This window comes from Ammodytes marinus, assembly GCF_949987685.1.
Source record: "Ammodytes marinus genome assembly, chromosome: 12".
NCBI classification, from domain to species: Eukaryota; Metazoa; Chordata; class Actinopteri; order Uranoscopiformes; family Ammodytidae; genus Ammodytes; species Ammodytes marinus.
The window spans coordinates 18902361-18927209 of NC_137216.1; the positions used below are offsets into that span (position 1 = coordinate 18902361).

Below are 24849 nucleotides of genomic sequence, written 5' to 3' on the forward strand. Positions count from 1 at the left end.
TTTGTTATAACACAGGACTGATAAGGGCAGGACCTGGTGGCTAGCTCGGTCACTGAGGGTGGTTGCTGAGGAAAAAAGCCAAATATATAAACAGCGGGGTCTGTATCACACCTACACCCGTGTTAAATGCCCCCAGATTGTTACGCACTCCGGGGGGAACAAAATTGGGGCCCACCTGAATTGCCTAGACCAGATCCTAAGCTGTGCCATATTTTGTGACAGAATGTTTTTTTTTCCAAGGCACACTATCTACTGTCTCCTGGTATGCTGCTCCTAAACTGTCGATTATGGCAACACTTTCACACTGAACACTACCTGCAACTGGGCTTTAACATTGACAAACTGCTCATTGCCGCTGTAATGGGGATGGAGCTTGTTGAAAATTTGTCTGTGGTATAATTGTAGTCTTTTCCAAACTGCTTGAATTTGTGTGGTTTATTTGGCATGTGAGGACAGAAATGATGGTAATTTTGTCTTGAAAGTGTCCTGCATGTGTGATTATTGGATTTGACTAAGAGCGCCACCCCTGAGCCCACTATATGCCAGGTTAAATACATGGATAAATCACTGATCTTCAGTCCGGCAAGAGTCAGCGTGCTAGACTTTCACACTGCTAACAGCCTATGCTCATTGTCCGCGGCCCTGTTGAGCAGAAAGGGGCACCTGTGTTTGCTGTTTGCATGAGTCACATGAAATGGATGGTTCCTACAGCATATGCAGAGAACTACTGTTTCCCCCCATTCATCTTGCACCGTCTGCATGCATCACTCAGCAGCAAAAACAGCTGAAATGTCAGTTTTCCCCAAAGTAAAGTATACAGACGGTGACACACACACACACACACACACACACACACACACACACACACACACACACACACACACACACACACACACACACGCACACACACACACACACACACACACACACACACACACACACACACACACACAAACACAAATAAACAAACACATACACCCAGCCTTGTACGTGTGATTGCAGGTTTTGGCTGCCGGCAGGATCCAGGAGTATGACCAGCCGTATGTGTTGCTCCAGAATCGGGATGGGCTCTTTTACCAGATGGTCCAACAGACAGGCAGAGCAGAGGCCGCCTCACTGCTGCACACAGCCACACAGGTAACCACACCCTCCTATGTCCTCAGGAAGGGGCTGTCACACTATTTACCAGAGTCTCCCTTCGGCTCCAGAATCCATTGCTCACCTCCAAAAGAATACAGTTAAGCGAGAGAAGATGTGCACATAGCCCTGACAATGCAAATACACTTGATTACCATTTTAATTTAAAGTGCCTACTTGGAGCATTTGCAACTCCATAACATTAATTTTCTAGAGAGAAATTGTCCCTTTGTAGATTTACATCCTCCTGATCTTATCGAAGAAACTCCCCATATACTCTTTTTTTCCCCTCATAATGTAATTTTTAGATCATTTTAGAGATGGTTCTAGAAAAGCAGCTTTCTTTGCAGCTGTATCTATTTGGAAATATTGGGTTTAACTTCATCGCGATTCGGGATAAACTTTCTATGGGGATTACTCTGTAATAGAGAATGTCCATATTTTTCCCCCTGTGAAATTCATTTGTGATGTATTTCCCCTTCAGACACTGAACAGATAAGAGCCGGCTATTCATTGTTCAATTCCATTTTATGTGCATCTGTCTGGGACTACAGATACCACATTGCAACTTCAAACAGGTCTTTGTGAAATAAGAAAAAGTAGGCATCATTTCATTTTCTCTCTGTCCCTGGCACAAATTTATCAGCGGAACTGTATCTTCTCAGCCAGAGGAGTGAAATGAGTAAAATACTGATTTCAAAGACTCAGCACACTGTGGTATTATTTGGTATCGTCTTACTCGGCACACTGGCGGATTGGTAGTGACATTGTTCAAGCCCTTACGGTTTTTTTCTTTCTCAATTGTAGGGTGCTCTCCTTTAGATCAGATTACTGTAGCATCCATAACTGTCTAGCACCACTTATTAAATACTGAGATGGTCCACATGTTGTGTGTCAAGTTTCTATAGTTTGTCAGTCAAGGTTTAAATACATTCCATAATCTGATATAAACCTTCTAGCTCCTGTTTAAAAGAGAATCCCAAAGTCTATAGTATGTCTCAGGCTGAGGCCGACATGTTGTCAACCTCTTTTTCACCAACTTTTTGTCATTAAAATCCTTTGTCGGTCGTAGCCTCTTTGTATTAGGAAAAGTAAGCATCTTGTTAGACACTTTGAGCAAGCGATCAGGAAGAAAAATGTAACTCAACTGAAACAAATAACAGTGATTATCTCCGATATTTCCCCCATCTGAATTTCACAGATATTTATAAGGCATAAATAAGCCACTTTAGCACGCTTTATCGAGTGACAAATCCCTTCACCCGGCTCCGACTGGAGCTGTCATAGATCAGACCTTGACAGATCGTAGCTTAGATTGGACTGTGTGTGCTTGTATTTTGTTGTGACAGCGCTTCCCCTGATCCGCCTACAGGTTTACATGAACAAAAAGCGAGTGTCAGACGCGCACTGTGCCAAGGACATCCGTGTCATCTTTGAGACGTCTCTCTGACAGTTTGGAGAGTCGACGCGGCCCTTGTACTTGCCAACACTGACCAAATCTTTTTACCAGATATACTTCTATTGCTTATTGTATATTAAAATGTCTTTATAGTCCCACCAGGCCTGAGTGCTGTGTGTGTGACTCTGTGTGACTGTGTGTGACTGTGTGTGTGTGTGTTTGGGTTTGATTGGCATAGTCCTTTGGTCGGAAACAGAAAAGAGGCAAGTGTCTGAGGCAGGATGTGCCTTTGACAGCATATTACTGCACGGCTGTTTATTGATTACACCCAGCTATGTTTATGTATGAGCGCTCTGGCCTCTTGGGTAGCTTCAATCCTGCACTGGTGCTCAAAAGAGTGCAGATATTGGATGTGTTAATCCTGGTGCAATAAATTATTGGTGGCTTAAATTATTTCTTTTAAGGCAAACATTGTTTTGCAGGACTGGTAGTTTTACTATTTGGAAAAAGCTTGGAAGGACAAGAATAACCGGAGAAGAGACACCAATGTTTTCAGCAATTATTGTGCCTTAATCAGACTATGGATTTTTTTGTTGTTGTAATTTGCACTGTTTTTAATTGAGTAGTCTTCCAGCACTTTAACGATTGTGGGTTTATGTCTACCTCAGCTCTTGTTAAGCGAAGAATGGCAAAGTAGCAAAGTAAAATGTAATGTTTCTTTACAAATGTTTTACCTAGTATGACTATTTATAGCTGTATTTATTACATTGTGTGTTTGTTTTCTATACCTTTTATGTGGATTTATCACTCAACAGCACTACAACTGTTGCACTTTCTTTAGTCATGAAAAATAGATACAAATGATTGCAGCAAATTCTATATTAATCCCAACATAATAAAACATAATTGGTTCAATGTTTCAGTTCTGTGTTCATTTTGTGTTTCAGAACACTGTCTCGTCTCATATTACATGACTCACTGACCATTTCCTCCTGCTGTTGCTCATCCTATATTCAGATGTCTGAATGGTGTGTGTTTGCGCCATGTCAGTGGTCACAACAGCTCTTCACCAAGATGCTACAAATTGGTAAGTGGTGAAGGAAAACAACCTAGTGATTATTGTGTTGAGTCAAGTGATTTTCAGATTCAGTGTATTGCTGGTAAAGCATTGTTGTTACTTACTCCATTATTTCCACACATAGCTGGTGCAATATGGCGACTAAATCCCAATTATAATCTAATTTTGTCATCACCAGCTCAATTAGAAAAAGCGCAGTTTAATTTGCCTTCATGCAGACAAGAGTAGAGCCGGTGATTACACATTCTGAAATGGCTGTCAGTAAACACTTAGCTCGCTATAAAAGGCAGTATTTAACCAGGCCCAGATTGGGTCGTGAACTGCGGGACACCAGTTCCTTTAAAAGCTGAGTGATTTACACAATTCATTAAAGCCAGTGAATCTTCAGCCAGCGTCATATTAAATGGTTACTTACTCTCAAATAGCCCCTCGGGAGTGGAATTGTTGGCTTGCGAATAGATTAAAGTTTACATTGAAAAGAGAAATTGAATTCAGAGGTAATCAATAGCATAATGGGCCAGTGAGGGGAGCCTGCTGCCTGAAATGAAATTACCATATTTTTAATCTTAATTTTCCACTCTGTTTATCTGACAGTGTGGATGTGCAATCCAAACAGATAATGAGAGAGAGGGATATTGACAGTGGGGTCCTCTGGAGTGCTTGTTTCAGTGATTAAACGCTGTGATCTGTGATTACTTTGTGTCGGGTGTCAGGCTGGCGGCCAGGGGCCCGGGGAGACACGGGCGCACAGCAGCTGGAGCATCATGGGTCTCTTGAGGTGCTAATGCACCTGACACAGCACTGACAGTATTGGAAACCCTATCAGGGACTGCACCACACGCCAGCTGCCACAATAGGAATACTCATGGCCCTATCTACATCAGAGTCAGCATATATCCTCTCTGCTCTACCCTCGATAACAGCCAACACAAGAATGGTTGACAACAAAGTTTGCACAATAAGTATTATTAACCAGATACCTTCCGTCGTCGCCCAATAATAGCGGCATTTTTAGACATATCTGAATAGGCGTGCAAATAGAAAATGCTGTCAACATAATGCTGATATAGCTTTAATAAATACATGTCTGAGAAGACCTGCCTGCCCACACAATGAAGTTTAATCCCAAACGAATAAAACACAAAATAAAGAGTCAGCACAATGCCGAGGTAGTCAATGAAATGATGAATTCCCCACTGTATCCAGACCATACTTAGCCAGACCACACTTTAAGTGATACATCGGTACTGATTTGAGGACGTGATACACACCGTATTTGGTTAAAGATGTTTTATTGTCAGTTATCAGAAGAATAATGTAACTGTAAGTATCCATAACAACTGAAAGTGGTGTAAATTGTTTAAGGCTGTTCTATGGGCCGGTGAAATGAGTAGTCTCAAGGCCATTTTTGGATTGAGGAGACAATGTTCTCTACACAAACTTTCTGTTGTGCCAGCATTTTTTCTTTTGTGAGGGATACTGCTGTTTGACAAATGGAAACAAATTGCACGGTGCAGGCGCCTGAATGGCAGGGAGTTGGGGAGTGTCAAACTCGGCGCTGAAAGACGATGAAGCGAGAGCCTCAGGTTTTTGTGGGCGACTCAGACCTGACTGATCCCGGCATAAAGTACTTGTTGAAGAGAGGGAGAAAAGGAGAACAGGATTTCGACAGGCTGCAGTGAAATTAGGAGAATTGACTATGGCAGCTTTGTTCCTGGCTGGTGAAATGGGGTGGTGGGTGGGTTGTGGGGGGGGGGGGGGGGGTAGACGAGGGAGACTGGAAGCGATTCCCCCCTGAGACTCTGCGCTCAGCCTTTCTAAAGTGACTACAAACTGAATATGTGACAAGTTCCCAAGGCCTGACGTGACTCCGTGTAGCGCTAAGAAAAACAAACAACAAATGGCACGTTTGTAAGACACATGTGGTGACACTGGATGAAGTGTGTTAGAAAATTGCTTTTTATCTAGGTAAAAATAGGTTTTTTCTCGCTTTGGAATATGTTGATGCTATACTTTTTGGAATATGGAACAACAACCCAGTTAGACCTAGTTTTAAATTGCGTCAAACTTTTGTAAAAGTAGGTACATGGGAACAAATGTTGATTTTCCAACTTATTCGAGAGGTTCATAACTAGCACTTTCGCTTTGATCGTTAAAAACCAACAACAGAGAAAATCAACTGCAAGTAGTTCTTCCCAGCACAGATGTGAGGTTTGAGAAGCCACACTGTATCATGGTGCCTCAGCAGTTTACTGACCACCCTCGACTGGCCAACTAATACTGCTACAAACAGTAATTATATGTAACACGTGTAAGGGACGATTGTGCTCTGTAAACGCTCCAGGCTGTGGTTTGTTTAAAACTCTGTAGTAGTCTGAGTATACTTAACTTGACAATTGAAGTTGAACACGTTTTTGCACATTACGGTAAAAGAAAATATTTTTATATTTAACATTTCAGAATTACACTCAACAAAAATATAAACGCAACACTTTTGTTTTTGCTCCCATTTTTCATGAGATGGACTTAAAGATCTAAAATTCATTCCAGATACACACTTGTACCATTTCTCTCAAACATTGTTCACAAATCTGTCTAAATGTGTGATAGTGAGCACTTCTGCTTTGCTGAGATAATCCATCCCACCTCACAGGTGTGCCACATCAAGATGCTGATCTGACATCATGATTAGTGCACAGGTGTGCCTTAGACTGTCCACAATAAAAGACCACCCTGAAATGTGCAGTTTTGTCTCAGTAAAATGCCATAGATGCCACAAGCATTGAGGGAGCGTGCAATTGGCATGCTGACAGCAGGAATGTCAACCAGATCTGTTGCTCGTGCATTGAATGTTCATTTCTCCACCATAAGCCGTCTCCAGCAACTTCGCACAGCCATTGAAGAGGAGTGGACCAACATTCCACAGGCCACAATTGACAATCTGATAAACTCTATGTGAAGAAGATGTGTTGCACTGCATGAGGCAAATGGTGGTCACACCAGATACTGACTGGTTCTGAGTCCCCAGACCCCCAATAAAGCAAAAAAAAATGCACATTTCAGAGTGGCCTTTTATTGTGGACAGTCTAAGGCACACCTGTGCACTAATCATGATGTCAGATCAGCATCTTGATATGGCACACCTGTGAGGTGGGATGGATTATCTCAACAAAGCAGAAGTGCTCACTATCACACATTTAGACAGATTTGTGAACAATGTTTGAGAGAAATGGTACAATTGTGTATCTGGAATGAATTTTAGATCTTTAAGTCCATCTCATGAAAAATGGGAGCAAAAACAAAAGTGTTGCATTTATATTTTTGTTGAGTGTAAAAGGAGTAACCGTTAATCTATTAAAAAAATAAAACTTCAAAGAGACACAACAAATGGTCTCAAAGAAGTCTGGGTTTTTGTCATTGTACCTGCCCCTGCTACTTTGAACTGAACTGGCTAATGTGGCCCTTTGAAAAGGCCACCAAATAGGAAACCTTTCTGCATGCTTTAGCCTTAAATCCCGGGCATGCTCTGTCACCTTCCAAAAGTACTGTTTGATTCTTCAACTGCGCGAGAAAGAAAAAAAGTGGAGGGCTAGACAATAGCACAGGGCTTATCTCATCAGTAAATAAGGCTTATTGCTTAAAGCTAGAAAGGGCTATGCTTATTGGTGATGTCATCCCTTTGTGGAAGATTGATGAAGCTTGAGGCAGGGGGCATAGTGTGTGTGTGTGTGCGTGTGTGTGTGTGTGTGTGTGTGTGTGTGTGTGTGTGTGTGTGTGCGCGTGTGTGTGTGTGCGTGTGTGCGCATGTGCGTGAGCGTGTGCGTGTGTGTTTGTGTGGAGGAGGAGACCTAGTGCACGGAACTCAAGAGTTTCTAACTTTTCCCCCCTCTAGAGTTTGATATAATTTAAAATGTATGACATATTTTAACTGCTGCTGCACCCAAAATTGCAAGTCTTTGGTTGTAAATTAACCCAAATGCACTTCAAAGTTCCATCTGGCCGGGGGGCTTTTATCCTTGGCCATGAGAGCGGTTGATGTTCTGTGCATGTAAACGTGCAGCTTTGGGTAAAGGTGGGGACAGCTTGTGTCCCCCCATTATTGTCTGGTTGCATTTACGCGGGTCCAAGGGCCCACTGTGTCTTTTTGGGTTACTTTCTCATCATTTCTCCTAATGTAGAGACCCACAGGGTTGGTGGCAAGCGCACAATGTGGCTGTTGTATGGTTACTGTCAGCTCTCTCAAATAAGGCTTCCTGTTCATTAGACTTCTTTTCACCTCCGCACAATGCGCCGGCTTTGCAGCAATAGTGAGTCGACGCCCATCTCTTCAATGCCATGTGAATAGTTCTAAATAGTGTTTATGCAAGCCATTGTTGTCTATTGTGTGTCCAGTCTTAATGCACAGTGATTTGCCCGCTTTTGTAGCCTGGGATACATTATCTTGCCTGTGTGGCTTCAGATGCATGCCTGCCCTTTGAGCCAGTAAACAGTCTAAAAGTTAACTCCCTATGGACAATGTTGGAGATCCCTGATAAAGTGGGACAGAGTTTACTGACTGGCCCATTCCATGTCCCTCTGTAATTACTCAAATGGCTTCTTCCTCTGCTTAGTATATTGGCTTAAACTTTTTAGTTACATCATTCTAGTCCCTCTTTTTATGTCGAAGTGACACCTCTTTAATTTAATTTTGAGGTCTTACAAGCGTTTTGTTTGTTCTTGTGCTTTTTTTAAACTAGGAAATTGTATTATTGAAAGAAACTTTGTAAAAGAGAGTTTACTTAAACCTCAAAGCTGATTTTAAATCAAACCGTGCAGATCATTCTTTTCCCCTTTCTCCCTCCAATAAACACATAGTAAAGTTGATACTGTTAGATAGACTGACACTATCTGTTGCACATCTGGTGAATCATATCTATTCATGGGGGAGATGTATTTATGTGCTGTGTATTTACTCTTCAAACTGTCAGTGTGAAAGTGAAAGGGTAATACGGACAGACAGTCAGGGCGGATAAGCTGACACACATCCCAGTCAAATAATAAAAAAAAATTAAAATCTCCAGGATAATGTCAAAACGATACATCATGTAATGACGATTTTATGTCTCGTGACGGCACATCAGTTACTTAAACGTGAATATGTACCGTAACCATATTGATTAAGCTGATCTGGAAAAAGATAACAAGCCAAACCACACATCTGAATTTACTGTTTTACAAACCAGTTACTGTTATTTAGCTGGTAAACATCTTAACTCTTCAGTTATCTCGAGGTAGCTGCCAAAGCAGTGGGATATGTTATTTCTTATATGAATTAAATTTTGATTACCCCATCCCCCCCCACCCCCCCTCAAAAAAAAAAAGTTGGCGGCACCTGAAATGTTCTTCCAAAAGACAAAAAAAACAAAATAACCCTGAAAACTGAGAGATTAGGAACGGGGCAGCATATTATAGCCTTCATCTGTTTTGTGGCATTGTTCTAGAAAGCATATACATCACCTCCAGAGAGTAACCGATAGGCACAACCATTCACCTGTTGGATAGATGCACAAAAGCCCAAGATATCTGCGGCACAGATGACATTATACTCATTTTCAAAAGCATTCACAGTCAAGTATGCAGAACAGAGAAAGAAGGAAAAAAAGATGCTTTTAATGCTAGCCAATGATTACAGGTGAGTGATGTAACTGATAGTTTAGCCCATTATTGTTGGGAGATTTGGTGTGTTTGACCCCCTAAAGCCTTCTAGCTGCCAAGGGAATTTGAAAACAACCTTTTGGACTGGGAGGAAAGGAATGTTGTGATTGCTCTCGGTGACACTGATACAACGCTGTCACATCGCAGACCGGGGCAGAAAGCTTGGCCGTGACCGTGAGCCAAGTCTCGCTGCACCCACACTTAAGCAGCAGGCCTTTCATTAACCTGTCAGAAATAAGGACTTGATGCTGCTTTGTCTTTGATTGCCACATCTTACACCTTATCCGCTCACGCTGCTGCTCCTACGTTTGACCTCCATTAGCCCACCAGGTGTGTTTCACATTTATTTAATGAACTGTTCATTCATTGCCTGCAACAATACTCCTCGAAGCAAGTACTTTTTCTCTCTCTCTCTCTCTCTCTCTCTCTCTCTCTCTCTCTCTCTCTCTCTCTCTCTCTCTCTCTCTCTCTCTCTCTCTTCACACCAAAGTAGTGATGTTGACTTGCGTTGCTCCTGGGCTGATATTTTCATTAAAGGCCTCCTTATCAAATAATGAAATAAAGAATCTGTTTCTTGCCCAGTGCTATTACCTCCCACCACTCAAAGGTTTCCCACTGTAATGTCTTGCCTCCCATGCCGGTTAATTAGTTAGTGTTGTGCTACATACTAATGCTACTTTCATGAGAATAATCGGAGACAATAAACCTGTCTCCTTTGTGTCCCTCTGCAAGCCCTCTTAATTAATATCAGCAAATACACACCAAAGTTAATTGAAATTTGAACATCCCATCTTTATGCTTTACAATAACACAATCGCTAGTGTTTTGTTACTGTTGTTGAATTACTATAATGGCTGGTATCATATCTCTATTTAGTATTGCATTGATCGCTCTCAGGGGTGCAGCAGAAATATAAAAGAAAGAAATGTCTTAACCATGAGTAAACACAGGAGGCAATATATGCACCCCCCCCACCATTGATTTGGACCGAGACATTAATATTCACACTCCCCCGGATAATCATGGCAAGGTGTGCTTGATTTGTTTTCATTGATTAAGTGACATTGCTCCGGCTTCTCACACCATGGTTATTAATATAGTTTGCATTGATATTATTTCGGCATTAACAACAATTTCACCATGTATAAGGGAGAGATTACAGAACTGATGCAAAAGAGTAGCAGCTCGGATGGCAGACGGCTTTAATCAGAGCAGCCCTTTTGATGCAAAATCTTTACAACTTTAATCAATCTTTATGGACGAGCTTTTCAAACTGTATGCAAGTTTGAATTGCATAGTTTTAAAAAGGCTGTGCCCTCCTGTCAGATATCGGATATGTTTTGCAAATTACAAATCCTTCGAGGAATATGAATTAGGTTGTGCGACCCGAGCGTTCCTCCCGTTCATGCTGTGTACGCGGTTCACATTTCACTTTGTTTCCATGAATTTGTACTAATACCAGATAATGTAATGAGGCCAAAAATTCCCAACTAGCGTGGGACTGTATCGTGCACAGGGCCCACAACAAAGCATAATCTTTCACGCTACTATTCCACTAGGATTTTTTTGTTTGTTATCGCACATCTTTTGTCGTTTTGGCCCATGGACAGAAATAGCTAAACAAAATAAATAAATAGATAAACAGTGGGTTGTCTTTATATCCTTTATGCAGCAAATATTTCAGAAGCCAAGAACATTTCTGAAAGTTAACAGCATTTATGTTCCGGCAGCGTTGGTCACAGTCTGTCACACATTATTTGCATCTGCATGTCCGATTAACAAATGTGACATATTCCTAAGATCAGGCTCCTAGCACTCTACCCACCCACCATGGCAATTAACTGTCTGCTAAGCTAACAAGCGTAACACACATGCCTCTGATGCAAGCCAGTAGAATATCAAGCCACTGACTGTCCTCGACGTATCCCTGTTTACCCTGTGGTGCCACTGTGAACACAGAACACATGTGCTGGCTAATTTCAAATGTTTATCAACTCGCGGCTGATGCGGACTGAGGATCTTTTCCTCCCAACAGTATCGTTAGTGGATTATTGTTGGAGGGCTTTTGAAATCACACACAGATAAAGCTGTTGTCTACATGAGGCGACTAGTAAGACCTTTCCTGGGAGGAGCCGAGCTCTCAGACAAATTCAATGGGTTTTTCTGAGCTTTTCTCTGAGTCTGTTAGCAGTTAAACCGCTGAAATTATCAACACCGATAGCCTCCATGCTAAAACACCTGACCTTCAAGCCAAGCAGATTTTAGGCAAGTGCCATAGAAAATATATGACCATAGAAATAACACAAATATATCATTACGTCCTTCTTATTGTGAGCCTGGTTAGAGACTAATGGGGTTTACAAGGCCTCTTGACGACAGCACATTCTCGCTAGGAAATAGATCAAATATCTTCAGTGTTCAAACCCACGTTTTGTGTTTTTTCCAGTAAGAGGTCTTAACCATCGTTGACACTGCCAGGAATATGGATCCACAGATGTCATTTCACCGTTGCTATGGGTTCATGGATTTTATCCAATGTAGCATCTGAAGGCAGAAGGGTTTCGTGGTAAATCCTTTTTTATGGCACGATTGCCACCAAACTGAACTATCTGTTCTACTTATTTCTAAAAAAGCACTGACCGTCGGGGCATAGCCAATATGGAGGTTAATCCATTCTAGTGTCTATACTATGGGATGCTTATGGAAGCATATTTGCTTAGGGCAGCCATGCAAATTATTACTTACTGCCCTGTAAGCTGATAACACAAATTAGATACCCATTAAAGTTGAACAATGTATATAGAATGAGAAAAGATTGCAAGTGATACCTGAAGGGATGCTTAAGTCTTATGGCACTAAAATATGCCTCATGCTTGCAAACTTCAAAAGTGGAGAGATGTTTATCCCCGGGACTGGAAGATTCATAATAGTAATCTCATATGCACAGAGGCAGCTGCCAGGTGGAGGATAGCACACTGCATGTTTATGAATAGAAATCATTACAGGGACTGGGGAGCATACCGGCATAGACCAGTGGCACAGAACTTTTTTTTATTTTTATCATCCACACAGCCTACACTACAGCACTTTAAAGTTCATGTGCCAAAATGTTCAGAATGGCATTAGTTTAGATGTGGTCCTTTTTTTGCGCTAAATGTTAGATGCAATTAGTGTTTTCTCTTCTGTATATTTTCTTGTTGAGTAGATCAAGGTGTTGATGAGAAATGTTATTCCCTCTAACTTCTAAGTCCTGACCTGAATGTGGGTTTGGAGTTGAGAACAACAGGGTTGTTAATATGATCCTGCCACCTGAGGGACCTGTGAAATCAGAAACATGCCAACTATCTTACATCAGCGCCACAACTCCACTGAGGCCTCTATACATTCGCTAGCCTCTGCTCTTATCAGATAAGCCAATTTCATTTAATGTGCCAAACACCTCTCTGAGGTGGGGTGGTGGGGGGGGCCAATACAAATGTTTATCAGCATTTAAAAGAAGCGGGAAATGCCGTTTGTGGTTTTGTTGCACGAGAAGAGAGAAGGAAGTGCTTCAGGCCTGTTTTGGGGAAACCCTGGCTTATTCTACCTTTGACTTCCCCTGTTGTTGTCCCTGAGCCCCCTTTCTCTTTCTGCTCCTCTGGCCAGGCCGATAGTTAGGGATTCATCTTAAAACCTCCCCTTTGTCTGACGGAGCGCAGAGTCAGCAGTTATTCTTTCAACTGACGACTCTCAATGCTCGGCGCTGAAAGAGACGAAGCTGAAAAACACAAAGGGAAATTAAGGGTACAAAAACACTGGCCATTGTCCCATTGTTGAGGGTCACAAATCGTCAAGTAAAAAGCAACACAGCGTGGTTGAAATGTATTCGCCTCCGTCCCTGTGCACCCCCCCCCCCCACACACACACACCCACCCCCCCTTCCCTCCCTCCCTTCTCCTCTCTTTATATTCATTAGATTCATTATAGGCCACAAAGGATTGCCAACAAAACAGCTTGTGATTTTTAGTTGAATTCATCCCCCTCTGAGGCCTGCAGGGAAATTAAAGTAGGTGACTATCACTGGAGGGGGAGCAGGCTTGACACATCTGAAGCTTTCAGTGATGCTAATAGTCAAGCGTATCCAAAATACACAGGAGCTGACCTCAAACAGATTGTGGGGGTTTAAAATCATTAGTTTGCAAATGAAGCAAAAGTACATTGGTTCTTATGGTAGAATCAGCCCACTCTGAACCCTTTGATTAGTGTTTGTCAACTCCCCTTTCTCTTCATACTCCCCCGCCCCACTTGCAATCCAGAAATTAATAAAGAAGAGACGACATAGCGACACTTTGGCGGGGGAAAACGCTAGCATCTCCAGCACCTGTTAAACAAATACACTTAAGGCAGGAATGGAATTGCAGGCAGGTTTTTAAATTGGTGTAAAATCTTCATTTAGATGATGTCCCCGGGGCCTGCTTATTACTTGAGATTTATATAGCATTAGTTCTGCCTCGCAAATGTGGTGCACCATTCCACCTCAGTGAAATATGAAGAGGTTTGATAAAAAAGCTACAAGAGATTCTCTCATTAAAAAAAAACTAAACCTTTTAAAGATCCATTAATTTAACTTGTGGCATGCAGCTCTGACATGCACAGAGTTCTTTGCTTGTGCCCTTGAGCACCGTATGTTATACGGTGTAAGATGTTGCTTTGGCTCATCGGCTCAAAGGTCTCTGAGAAGACGTGCGGTTCACAAATTAAAGTACCTGCCACGCTCAAAAAGTGTCTTTGCAATGCAGATGTTAATTTTTGACACATGCACTGATAGGAACATAAACAAAATATAAGGAATTTTGTAAGATGCTTTGCACCTGTTGTTGTTGTTGTTTTTAGTCGGAATTTGAAGGTGGTTACACTTGCTATCACATGTCATGTTACGGAGAATGGCAGACATCATGGTGAAGACTGGAAGGAAACGACTACAAAGACATTTCATTTGTAGCAGTGCCCCCATTGAGTATGTCTGTTTCAGTCACCAATCTGTTTTGTTCCCTGTCCTTTTCAATTTGTTTACATTTGGCCCCTACTGGAGAGGGACAGTCTATTGATTTATTGTGCCTTCTTCCTGAGAATGGCGTTAAGAGCGCACCAGCCCCCCTCCCCTCTTTTTTTTTCAGGCCCTGCACTTACATTGTGTGGCCTGGTCGCTGGCTTCTGTTTCAGAGACGCGCCAGGGAAAGGCCCTGCTCAAGCATCACAAGGACCTCACAAGAAAAAAAAACTCAACCGCGCTAAGGCCTGAGAGACAGCAGCACCGCACAATGTAGCTCCATCTGAATAGCAGATGTCGTGGGACCTTTGCCTCCCACTGAGGCTTTTTTTTCTTCTTCTGCCTTTTCCAACAAAACAAGAAACCAGTTTAATCATAATATCAGAAACGTTGATTTATATGTACTATATATATAATTCACAAGTTAAACGTGTGCAATATATATATACTGTACATATACATACAGTGTATATATATGCATATATATTTATATAAAATATATATATATATATAGTTTATGCACACACTACATCCATTTATTTTTTATCTATATGTGTGTTATGTGCAGGCACACATATGCATTGGTGGGTGGTTCGTATTCATGTTTTGTAACATCTCCTTTTGCAGATTGATTTTTTTTTTTTCATGAAAAGCCCGTCTGAAATTCTACAGAACAATTTATACGAGTCAAAAGAATCATTTCAGATGAAAGTTGAAATGCTATTGTAAAATGGCCTTTCACTCCTCCCGTTTGAAGATAAACAATTTCCCATGAATATATGGCTGGGCCCCCTATCTATCACCAACATCAGAATGTGTCCCATACTGAGCCTATTGTGGTCTATTAAAAGAAATCCTTCCCTGTGGCAACCATTTTGCAGGTTTCAAGTAGATAAATGCCTTCCAAGAGGGATAAGAATGCATTTCTACAAAACTGCATTAAAGAGTAATGTTTGTCAACTACTCCGATAAAAACTTCACAGTCACACAATTCTTTTTCTAGGCGGCAAATGCATTGGCAATGTGTAAAGCTGATTGGTCTGGGGAGGCTGCCTACAGGTTAGCAGGCCTCATTTCCAATCTCTGACAGCAATATGTGTCACCGTGCGCTTCATCCCGATTGCTCGTGTTTAACACAAACCATGGTCACTCTATATATGGAAATCTCTGTCTTCGGGGCGAAAAAAAATTAAAAAGGTGAGATTGGCACTTTAACCTATGTCCCCCCCTGAAAATATGTTTTAGTCTGATACATTATACTCCTGCGAATTATTTATCAAGAAGATACAAGCTTGATATTTCGGGGAAAAATAATGAGATGTTGAGGTGGCAGCTGGAATGTTCTGGTCCAGTGAACAGCATCTATGAATCGGGGGAAATGAAGTAAATATGGCTGGCTGGGACACGCCATGTGCTGAATGCGAAAGAGTGGAGTGCAGTGTTGAGGTGGACTGAAAACCTAAAATTATTTTCTTGGTGGGGGGGGGGGGGGGGGCTGTATGTTTGGTCTCATTTGGACTACTGGTGCCACAATTTCGCCGTGTAATGCAGCATCAGGTATTATCACATTTAGATGTGTATGAATTTCAGTTTTAAAACGAAGCACTGTTTGCCTTGAGTGCTCTGAGTGTGCACAGACCGCAGATAACCTTCAGATGTGTTAGGAACTGGAAATTGAATATCAATTTCCTTGAAAAAATGTCTCCCACTTGTGGTTATCGAGGAGCCCCCAAAGGAAGGACGAAGGGTCCGACATCGAGCTTTTGAATGTTTCGGTGTAAAAAACTAAACAAAGAATTTTTCGTGCTAGGTTGAGGTGAAAGAGCCCACCTGTTGACACGCTGCATTCAGAGAACAAGTCATCCAGTTGTCGAAGTTCATACAAAGCCAGTGAAAAGCAGAAATCCATTCACACACTCTGAATACAGTTGAAGTGTGTCTCTCCTCAGATGACTGTTATTCGAAAGAACAAAACACACAGAGAAAGAGAATCTGTGTATTAATTTACTTGGGAGCCTGTCAGTTATTGCTTTCACTCAACTGTTTGCCCCCCTTGTGCTTCGACGAACGCGCGGCAATCAAGGTGAGCCGTGACTTGTTTGAGTCTTTAAGGCAAAGAATAACATGCCTTTCTTCACCACCTATTCATACCTACACAAAGTATTTTGAAAAATGAGGTATGATGTTTTGAGAAGAAGAAATTTTTCCTAAATTTTCATGCCATTTCTTAAAAATTATTCTGCTATCGCTTGGCAAATGGATTTAAAGTATTATGTTTTGTATGTACTTGCACTTGTTGACTAAATTAAGTAAATGAAGTGACAAGAGAAAAAAACTATTTTTTTCTGAGCTTTCCCCCCCCAAACGCTTGTCTTTGTTTTGATTTATTTCATCCTCTCGGAACATCCCGTTGCTTTTCAGGGCCCCTTTTGTTCTTGGTGAAGGGCTCTTTTATTTGGGAGAAATCTCCCATCTCAGACCAGCGCTTTGCCTTGATGCAGATCTTCATTAATCTCCGGGGCCGCTGTGGGCTCCATACAGCAGCCTGCCGTTTTGATGGGAATTGAATTTGATACCGTATTGTGGCTTGTATGGGAGCCAACAATGGCCTGGTGTTCCTTCCTGTGTCTGCGCACAATCAGAGAGACCCAATTAAATAATTTGATACAATAAAGGGGAACAAAAGGATACCCAAGCATAAAGTGTGGGGGGGGGAGGGGGCTCCAACATTTGCATTCCACCTATTTCTGTATCATGTTAATTAATTCGCTTTGAAACCACGGGAGAAGGCACAATGGAGAACGGGGCAGCTCATTTCAAAGTATGTCTGAGGATGCTTTGTATTCGGGTGACATGCTAAATCAACATTTTACAATAGAAACATTTTTATTATTTTCTATGGAGTCAGAGTGCCTTATTTGAATGCAGCTCTTCTTTAAGTTTGCACGTTTTCATTTCTGTAAAGAAAAACTGTACACTGAACTGCCATCACCATTATTAAAAAAAAAATCATGTTTATTGTGGTTGTCATAAAAAAGGCTCTTCTGTGGCTCAGCTAAATAACCTCACCTCTGTTTGAATAGAATTATTTAGCATTCAAAATGACTGTCACGATAACCTGCTCTTAATTAACAATGTGTGGACTGTGTGATATATAACTGCTTTTGTTGACGATAATATGTCATATTCAATGAAGGGTAAATGAATTATCCAGGAGTGGCCCGTGATAAGCGGCGGTGATGGGACCCATATGGAGCTGTCAGTGGACCGCTGGTGGGCTCTTAGTCCAGCTGCTGTAATTGAAAGAAATGAGCCATGGAGCTGACACATTAGCAGTCTCCCCAGAGATGGACCACACAGCACACAGACACAGTGGTGTGCACATCCACATCCACACACACGTATACTATACACACATATCCTCCCCTTCTTTTCTTTTTTTAAAAATACATCATCTATTCAGACTCTATCTCACTGAAAGTATAACCCAGACAATATCATCCAGGCCAGCGCCCTACTGTAAGTGAGACAGGGTGTAAGATTGGGTAGGTCTCTGTCTGGGTTAAGGGGATAATGAGAAACTGCCCTGCAGTGAGTTAATCAGCTCATTGCTCTCCCAGCACTGCCATTTATTTGCTGTTTATTCCCCAGCACAGGGCCCCCAGGGGGAGGCCTGTCTGTGAGGCAGCACCTGCAGCTTCCCCGACGCTTGATTTAGTGCTGTTAATGCTGCTTGTGGGCCAGATTAAGCTGGACAGTGATCAAACCTTATTTGCGCTCTGATTAGACAAACTGCTCCCTGCACTGAACAGGCTGAAGCAATTCTCCTTTAGCGAATTGATACCGCTGCCCCACGTAAAAATGATTAACACTGCCTGGATGAATGTGGCAGCCATTGACCACAGCCATGTTCCCGCACAGCCCCGACTATGAAGCAGGTATCAGTCCTAAACTGCTGAAAACCAACTGTTATAATAGCAGCTGGAATATTTTTTTAATCTAATATTCATTAAAATCCTATGGAAGCAATCAAACAACAGGCACTTGTTCTACACTTTGTCAAAACAGAAGAGGCATAACACCTCAACTTGCAGTATCTCTAACACAACTTGATCTTACCACTGTGTCCGCCAGCTGAAGTTGAAATGAGGTTTTAGCCTTAAGACAATCAATGTACGAATTTCCAGAGTTTAAGTCAGTGATTCTGGAAACGCTTGTTGTCCAAATCACTTTTGTCAAAATCACTTAATATCTCCGTACAATCCGCTACTTGTCCATACTGTGTGTACGCTGAAAAAAAAAGCTGGTATTAATACACAGCCTATGCTCTGTAAACGGCTCTTCAGCCATTGGGGCAGAAATGTGAACATTTGAAATTCAAACAGAAGACAGCTTCAGATCACAAATGTACAGTAGGGGTTAGACAATGTTACGCAAACATATAGTTGTAAAGTATCTGCGCCTTGAAGTCAGTAGATTCCAAACACTGCCACAAAGGTGGGTTATACTGCATATATATATTTTTTAACCTTTATTTATACAGGTAAATCCCATTGAGACCGAAGACTCTTTTGCAAGGGAGACCTGTTTTCCTTTCCCACGTTATTATTAAAGGAGAAGTAAGTGATATTTTTTTGTAAATAAACTGTAAGTGTTAAATCACTCTTTATTCATACAGCAATCACGTAAACAGTTTGCACAGTTTATAACACAGGTCTCCCAGTCTTTCAGCTTTGCAGTAGTCGCCGGATAAAATTTAGAGTATCCCACTCGTTTTTATCCAATCAGGAGACATAACGCTAAAAAGAGGCGGGTTGCTGTGCCTGTGAACGATGACTCGCTGCTCTCCATCACGGCACTGAAGACGACTGCGTGTTCATGTGATGGTGACGTAGGGACGAGGGAGGGGACAGCTGACTGCAGTCCTGACGGGAAGTTAGCAAAAATAATCACTTACTTCTAAAAGCAAATGTAGAATTTCTTAGCAAACAGAGGACTACAGAAGGTGACAGATGTAGGTAGCACTTTGGATCTTCAAAGCCACCTATACACAACTTACAAAGCCTCTCATCTCCCCTAATTTAAATGAAATGGTCAAACATTGCTTGGTAATATATGAAGAGAACACTTTAGAAAATCATCACGAAACCATCCACGGATATGCTTAGGTCTAACAATTATTGCTAGCCAGGATTCACGCTAACATGACCCCACTTTATAATGGTACATTTTCTGCATGCCCAGCAGACTATTTTTCTTTGTCTATATATGTTGTGTCCCCATATGTGCAAACCACACACACACACACACACACACACACACACACACACACACACACACACACACACACACACACACACACACACACACACACACACACACACACTCCTGAGAGCATACAATACATCCTGTAACCTTCAAACGTATTGTGTTGTGTTTAGTTCCCCTGTTGCATTCAGAGTGGAAGGCACTCCAGCTCGGCCATTGTGCAGCAGATTTTCATGCTTTAGTGCTACACAAAGCCTACTCTTTCCACCAAATGATCAGGCCATCTTAAAATGTTGCACCTGAGACTGAATAGGTAGTACATATGTGGTGCATTGGCAAGATCTCCTTACTTTCATCTACTTCTGTGCCAAGACTCGGGAAGTATTAAAGCTCCCATATTGTGCAAATGCACTTTTCCGATGTTTTTGAACATAATTATGGGTCTACGGTGTGCCTACAGACTGCCAAAGTATCAAAAAAAGAAAGCTCTCTCCTTTTCTCACTCTCCCCTTTTCTGAAACCCTCCACCTCTCCACCCAATATACTCCAGTCAGAATTCTCCCCGTTTCTGACGTCAAAAACTGGAAAGCCAGAAGCTTCCATTGTGCAGTCCACCCCCCTATGTCTTATTGGTCCACGGCCCCGAGATCCTCTCGAAAAATATTCCTTCACCCCCATGTTGTTTGCTTGTTGCTAAGCGACAAGATGCCTGTAGTACGGCAAAACATGATGAATGTTGCATAATCCACTAATTTATCTTAACCACAGCAGCCTCGTTTTTAATAACACAACGGATAGGAAGCTACTTGTGCTTTTTTTCAAACAGTAAAACTCAAATAAATGTTTTTATTGATATTTTTGCCTGACTGGTGTATAGCTATTAGCTTTGGGACAAGCATTCAGCTTTTGCTCATAAAAACATATTTCTATTCCCCACACCAGTCTGGAAATGCCTCGTTTCTAACAGGACAAAGGATTGGAAGGTATACTGAAGAAGTCTGACTTTGAAGATCATTTTTTCACTGATTTTAGTGGTATTGTTAGCAGCTAGCTCCCGAGCTAGCTTCGCAGTAGCCACCATCTTTTGCAGCATTTTTATTGTGAACATGCCGTTTCCATTAGCGTGTGGCTATCAGTGCATCTGTATGAACATAGTCTTTCATGTAGACAAGGATAGGTCATGTCAAACTGTTCAAAGTGCGTTACTAGCACTAGACTTGGTTCTTCTCATGGGTAGGCTAAACCTAACTGTGCTAACAGGCTATACGTCATCATTGTTTACAAACAGACAGAGGGCGAGGCGTATCTGGCTTCGCTTCCGGACAGGGGGCGGGGGAGCTCAAAGATTGTATATTTACGAGGGGAGCTGCAGCTCTTTTTTAAAAATAGGCCTTTGTGAGATTAGCTGAACATCAGCATAGTACAATAAATTATCTGAAAGTTTTTTTCAGCAAACAATTGAAGAAAAACTTATTAGGGACCACTAAGACCATATAATATGGTGTATAATAGAACCGAAAAGTGTATAATATGGGAGCTTTAATTAAGCTATTTTTTCTAATCTAAGCTCTTTACCATAAACCTCACACAGAATGCCTCTCCATCTTTTTTGTATTCATTGTATTATCATAACCCTGATGCATGGTCCACTTATAGTTGTGCTTGGGAGACTGAAAGGCATATTATGGCAAAGGGGAATTATTGTAAAGAAAATGTACAGCATAAATAGCCGAGGAGAATAGAGGTGGGTATGCTCATAATGGAATCTGAAAGCTTTCATTTTTCCCCTCATTGTCTCTCCTTCCTTCTCCTAACAACCTTCCCCTTTTGCTGCTATCAGAGCAAAGTTTTCAGAGAGAAAATGAAGTGCATTCATGCATCCTGAAAGGGGCTTTTAAGGTTGAGAACAGCTCAAACAAAAAGGATTGTGAGCTGCGGCTGGCCTGAGTATGACTCAATGTTTATAACCTTGCTGTGCAGAATTCAAGAATGCTGAGGAACTGAATGATGCTGGCTGAAGCACATCCGAGCTACAATGCTGGGAGACTTATTGGTATTCATTGACACGTTTTTTTTGTCCCGGGTACTAAAGTGATGTGTTGTTGGATTTTGTGAAAGATTTCTGGATAATCAGACTCAAATATTTAAAAGCTGCAAACCATTGCTGTTTGAATTTGAGCTGGAGAACTAATACTTTTTTCCCTCCCATATATTTCATTTTTTTTTGGGAGAAATAATTCTTTAGAATAGTATTATTGCATTTGTGCATCGATTCAGAGTGTGCAAAAGATATATATCTTGAAGATGAATGTGTGGCTTTACGATAAGATACAAAGAGTATTTTTCTCAACTGTCAGTCCCCCCCTCCCATTGCTTGCAGCCCCTTTCTCTCTTCATTTTGCTAACTTGTGCTCGAAGCTTCTCCTCCGCTGACCAAGCATCAGCTTCTCTGTGCCGATAAATGGGCTTCTTTGAATTGATAGCAGGCTGGAGGAGAAAGAGATAATCCTAGATAATGTGGACACAGTTTTCATTTCTTGTCACTCAATTAAACTGCAATTATCCCAAGAGCAGGAGAGGAGAAAAGTAGAAAGAATGGGCAAAGAATGGGGAGAGTGAGGCTCCCTGGGACACTCTCTAGCAGACACATTAGCCCAGATTTGCTCCATCCTGATAAAAGAGACCCATTTCTTGCACTTGGCAGTGCACAGCGAGTGGCAGACCAGCTGCAACCTGGGGTATAGAGAAGAATGCCTGTGCAATGTTTGTGCCATGGCTCAAAGTGACTGGGAAGGAAAACGATCAAAATGTATACAGGTTGTTGCCCTTTTAAAGCAGGGTGGCTTTTGTGTGGCACTCCATGTGTCTTCAGCTGAGGACATCGAGGTGTTACCCCTAACAGACCGTATAGATTTTTTTATACTATCATTATGCTAAATTTTAAGACACATTGTCGGAGGGAACAAGTATGTATTTTGTGAAACCTTTGTCACCGCTGACTGGTCAATGTAAGAACCCTGGAGCTGACTGCACAGGGGTTCAAAAACCTTCAAACAAGCCCTTAGCATATCCAAAAGTGCTTTGACTGAGAGCTTGTGTGCGCCTACTGTTCTTAAAAAAAAGAATCGACCACTGCTTTGAAAAAAAAGGGGGACGCTTCCTCTGTGAATTGTTTGCCTGCAGATGAATCAAGGCCGGGTGAAACTCTCCCATGGCACAAAATCTAAGAGGTGAATGAATGTCTTTTGTAATTACTGTTCCTCTTAGTAATTATCACCTTGGACAATTTATGGATTAACATATTGATTTCACTTGACCCTTGGCTAGGCTTAATTTGGACTGAGAAGATACTTTTGGCTTGTGCTGCCAAACGCAAGCAGCCCTCTGGGCCCCCTCTGCAGCTTTGCTCTTTAGGCGTGTCACAGCATCTTTAGACAGACGTCCCATGGGACAATAATGTGACTCGCACAGGGTCCTGGCCTTTCGGGGTTAGCTATCCATTCACAGTGTAGCTCTTGCAAAGGCATTGACTTGAGCCAAACATTTTTTTTTAAAAGAGAAAAAAAGGGTGAAAACTGAGAAGAGCTCTCAAAAGCAAGAGTAATTCATTAATCTTCACGCAGGCGATTAGTGCTTTGAAGTCTATGATTTTATAAAAGCCGTGCTCCTTGCTTTACTATCCCTCCCCTCACCGCCTGTTTAGATAAACATGGGAAATAAACAGATTAGTTTAAATCATTAGGCAAACGTCTTAACTCACAAACGCAGGCTGCCTGCCTGCTTTGGAATGCTGATAAGTGCAACCTCTGTGCAATGGCATCTAACGGTGTTGTCGCAAGCGGCTGTGTGAACAGAGTCAGCGTGGCCTGCGGTAATGCATTGCTGATTATGGAGAGGGGAGAATACTCTGTCAAAATATGATCAATATTTCCCATAAGTGCCTCCTCTGCTCTGCATGAGTAATGGCCTGATTAGGCGGGCAGCACGGGTATGAATGTGGCCTCTCCACTGCGGTGTCCATCAAATGATGAGATCACCTGAGACAGCCACTGTCACCGCCCCCCCCTCTCCAACAGGACGTGCTGACAGGACACTTGCCCTCCCATCGATCATATTGTCATTCTAGCGCCAGTGCTTGGGGAAACACACGTACACACTCGCGTACACCCACATGTTTGGATTGAAACGAGGCGAAAATTGCAGTACAAATATCACTAATCTTGTCCTGTGTTATGTGTCTGGTATAATGAACTCTTATACTCCAGTCGTTGGAAGGGCCACGCGTTTTGTCACCTGAGGTATGTCAGACAACGGCGCTCTAAAGGGGGCTCACCTAGAGAGATGTGACATTCAGCGGCGACAAAGAGCCATCTGCAGGAACTCAGTTATTTTACCCTGTGTAAAAGTGGGACTTTTCTTTCCCTCTCTCTCTCTCCCTCTCTCTCTCTCTCTCTCTCTCTCTCTCTCTCTCTCTCTCTCTCTCTCTCTCTCTCTCTCTCTCTCTCTCTCAATGACATGGTTATTATCTTGGTCACTTAATCTCCTCAAATAAGATTGATTTGTCCTTTCAGGCTGTGTTAGAGTGCCTCTGTCAGACGGATCTCAGGCCATGGGAACCATAGAGTTTCCAATGCATCCTCACATTTTTCCCATTGATGGAGGTCACAGTCACTCGGGCTGCTTCTTTGACACACTGATGAGTAGACACACAATGGGGCTCTTTTATTGTTACAAGTCATGGAGAAGAGCACGGCTACACGCACAATAGGCGAACAGGAAGAGATGCAAAGGGATGTGAATGTGTCATACAAATGCAAACACGCACCCTCAATTATTGGCAGATAATTACATACTTAGATAGTAATAACAAGCTGGCAAGAACGTTGTGATCATTCAATTTTTAAAGAACTTTGCCTTTGTCTTTTTATCAACATTCATCAACACGTACTTAGTAAGTAAGCAGCACAGAGACAGTGGCTGGCGGCAGACACTCTGTTTCAAATGAATGTACAGACGCTTATGTCATTTTTAGTTACCTGAATGAGATTTCAAGGTGAACATAATATTGTTGTGGAGCAAATTCATATTCAATATAGACCAAATTCCCCAAACTCCTGAGAAACTCTTCATACATTTCAACATTTAAAGTAGACAGAAATAGGTATTCACTGCATTGTTCGGTCCCACTGTCAAGGTCAGAGTTCTGGTGCAAGGTGGAACAAATCGTCTTTCTTTTCTTTCATT

General features: G+C 41.9%; 1 protein-coding gene across 1 annotated transcript in view; it reads left to right on the top strand.

The window, feature by feature from the left end:
- The window catches only part of LOC307258258 (ATP-binding cassette sub-family C member 4-like), a gene marked incomplete at its 3' end in the record, with an annotated part of 36534 nt that extends 33947 nt beyond the window's left edge, over positions 1-2587 (top strand). The window contains exons 30-31 of the mRNA XM_080037752.1: positions 1003-1137; positions 2510-2587. Coding sequence (XP_079893878.1) covers positions 1003-1137; positions 2510-2587 — 213 coding nt within the window. The remainder of the gene's footprint in view (positions 1-1002; positions 1138-2509) is intronic.
- Positions 2588-24849: the final 22262 nt, after the last annotated feature.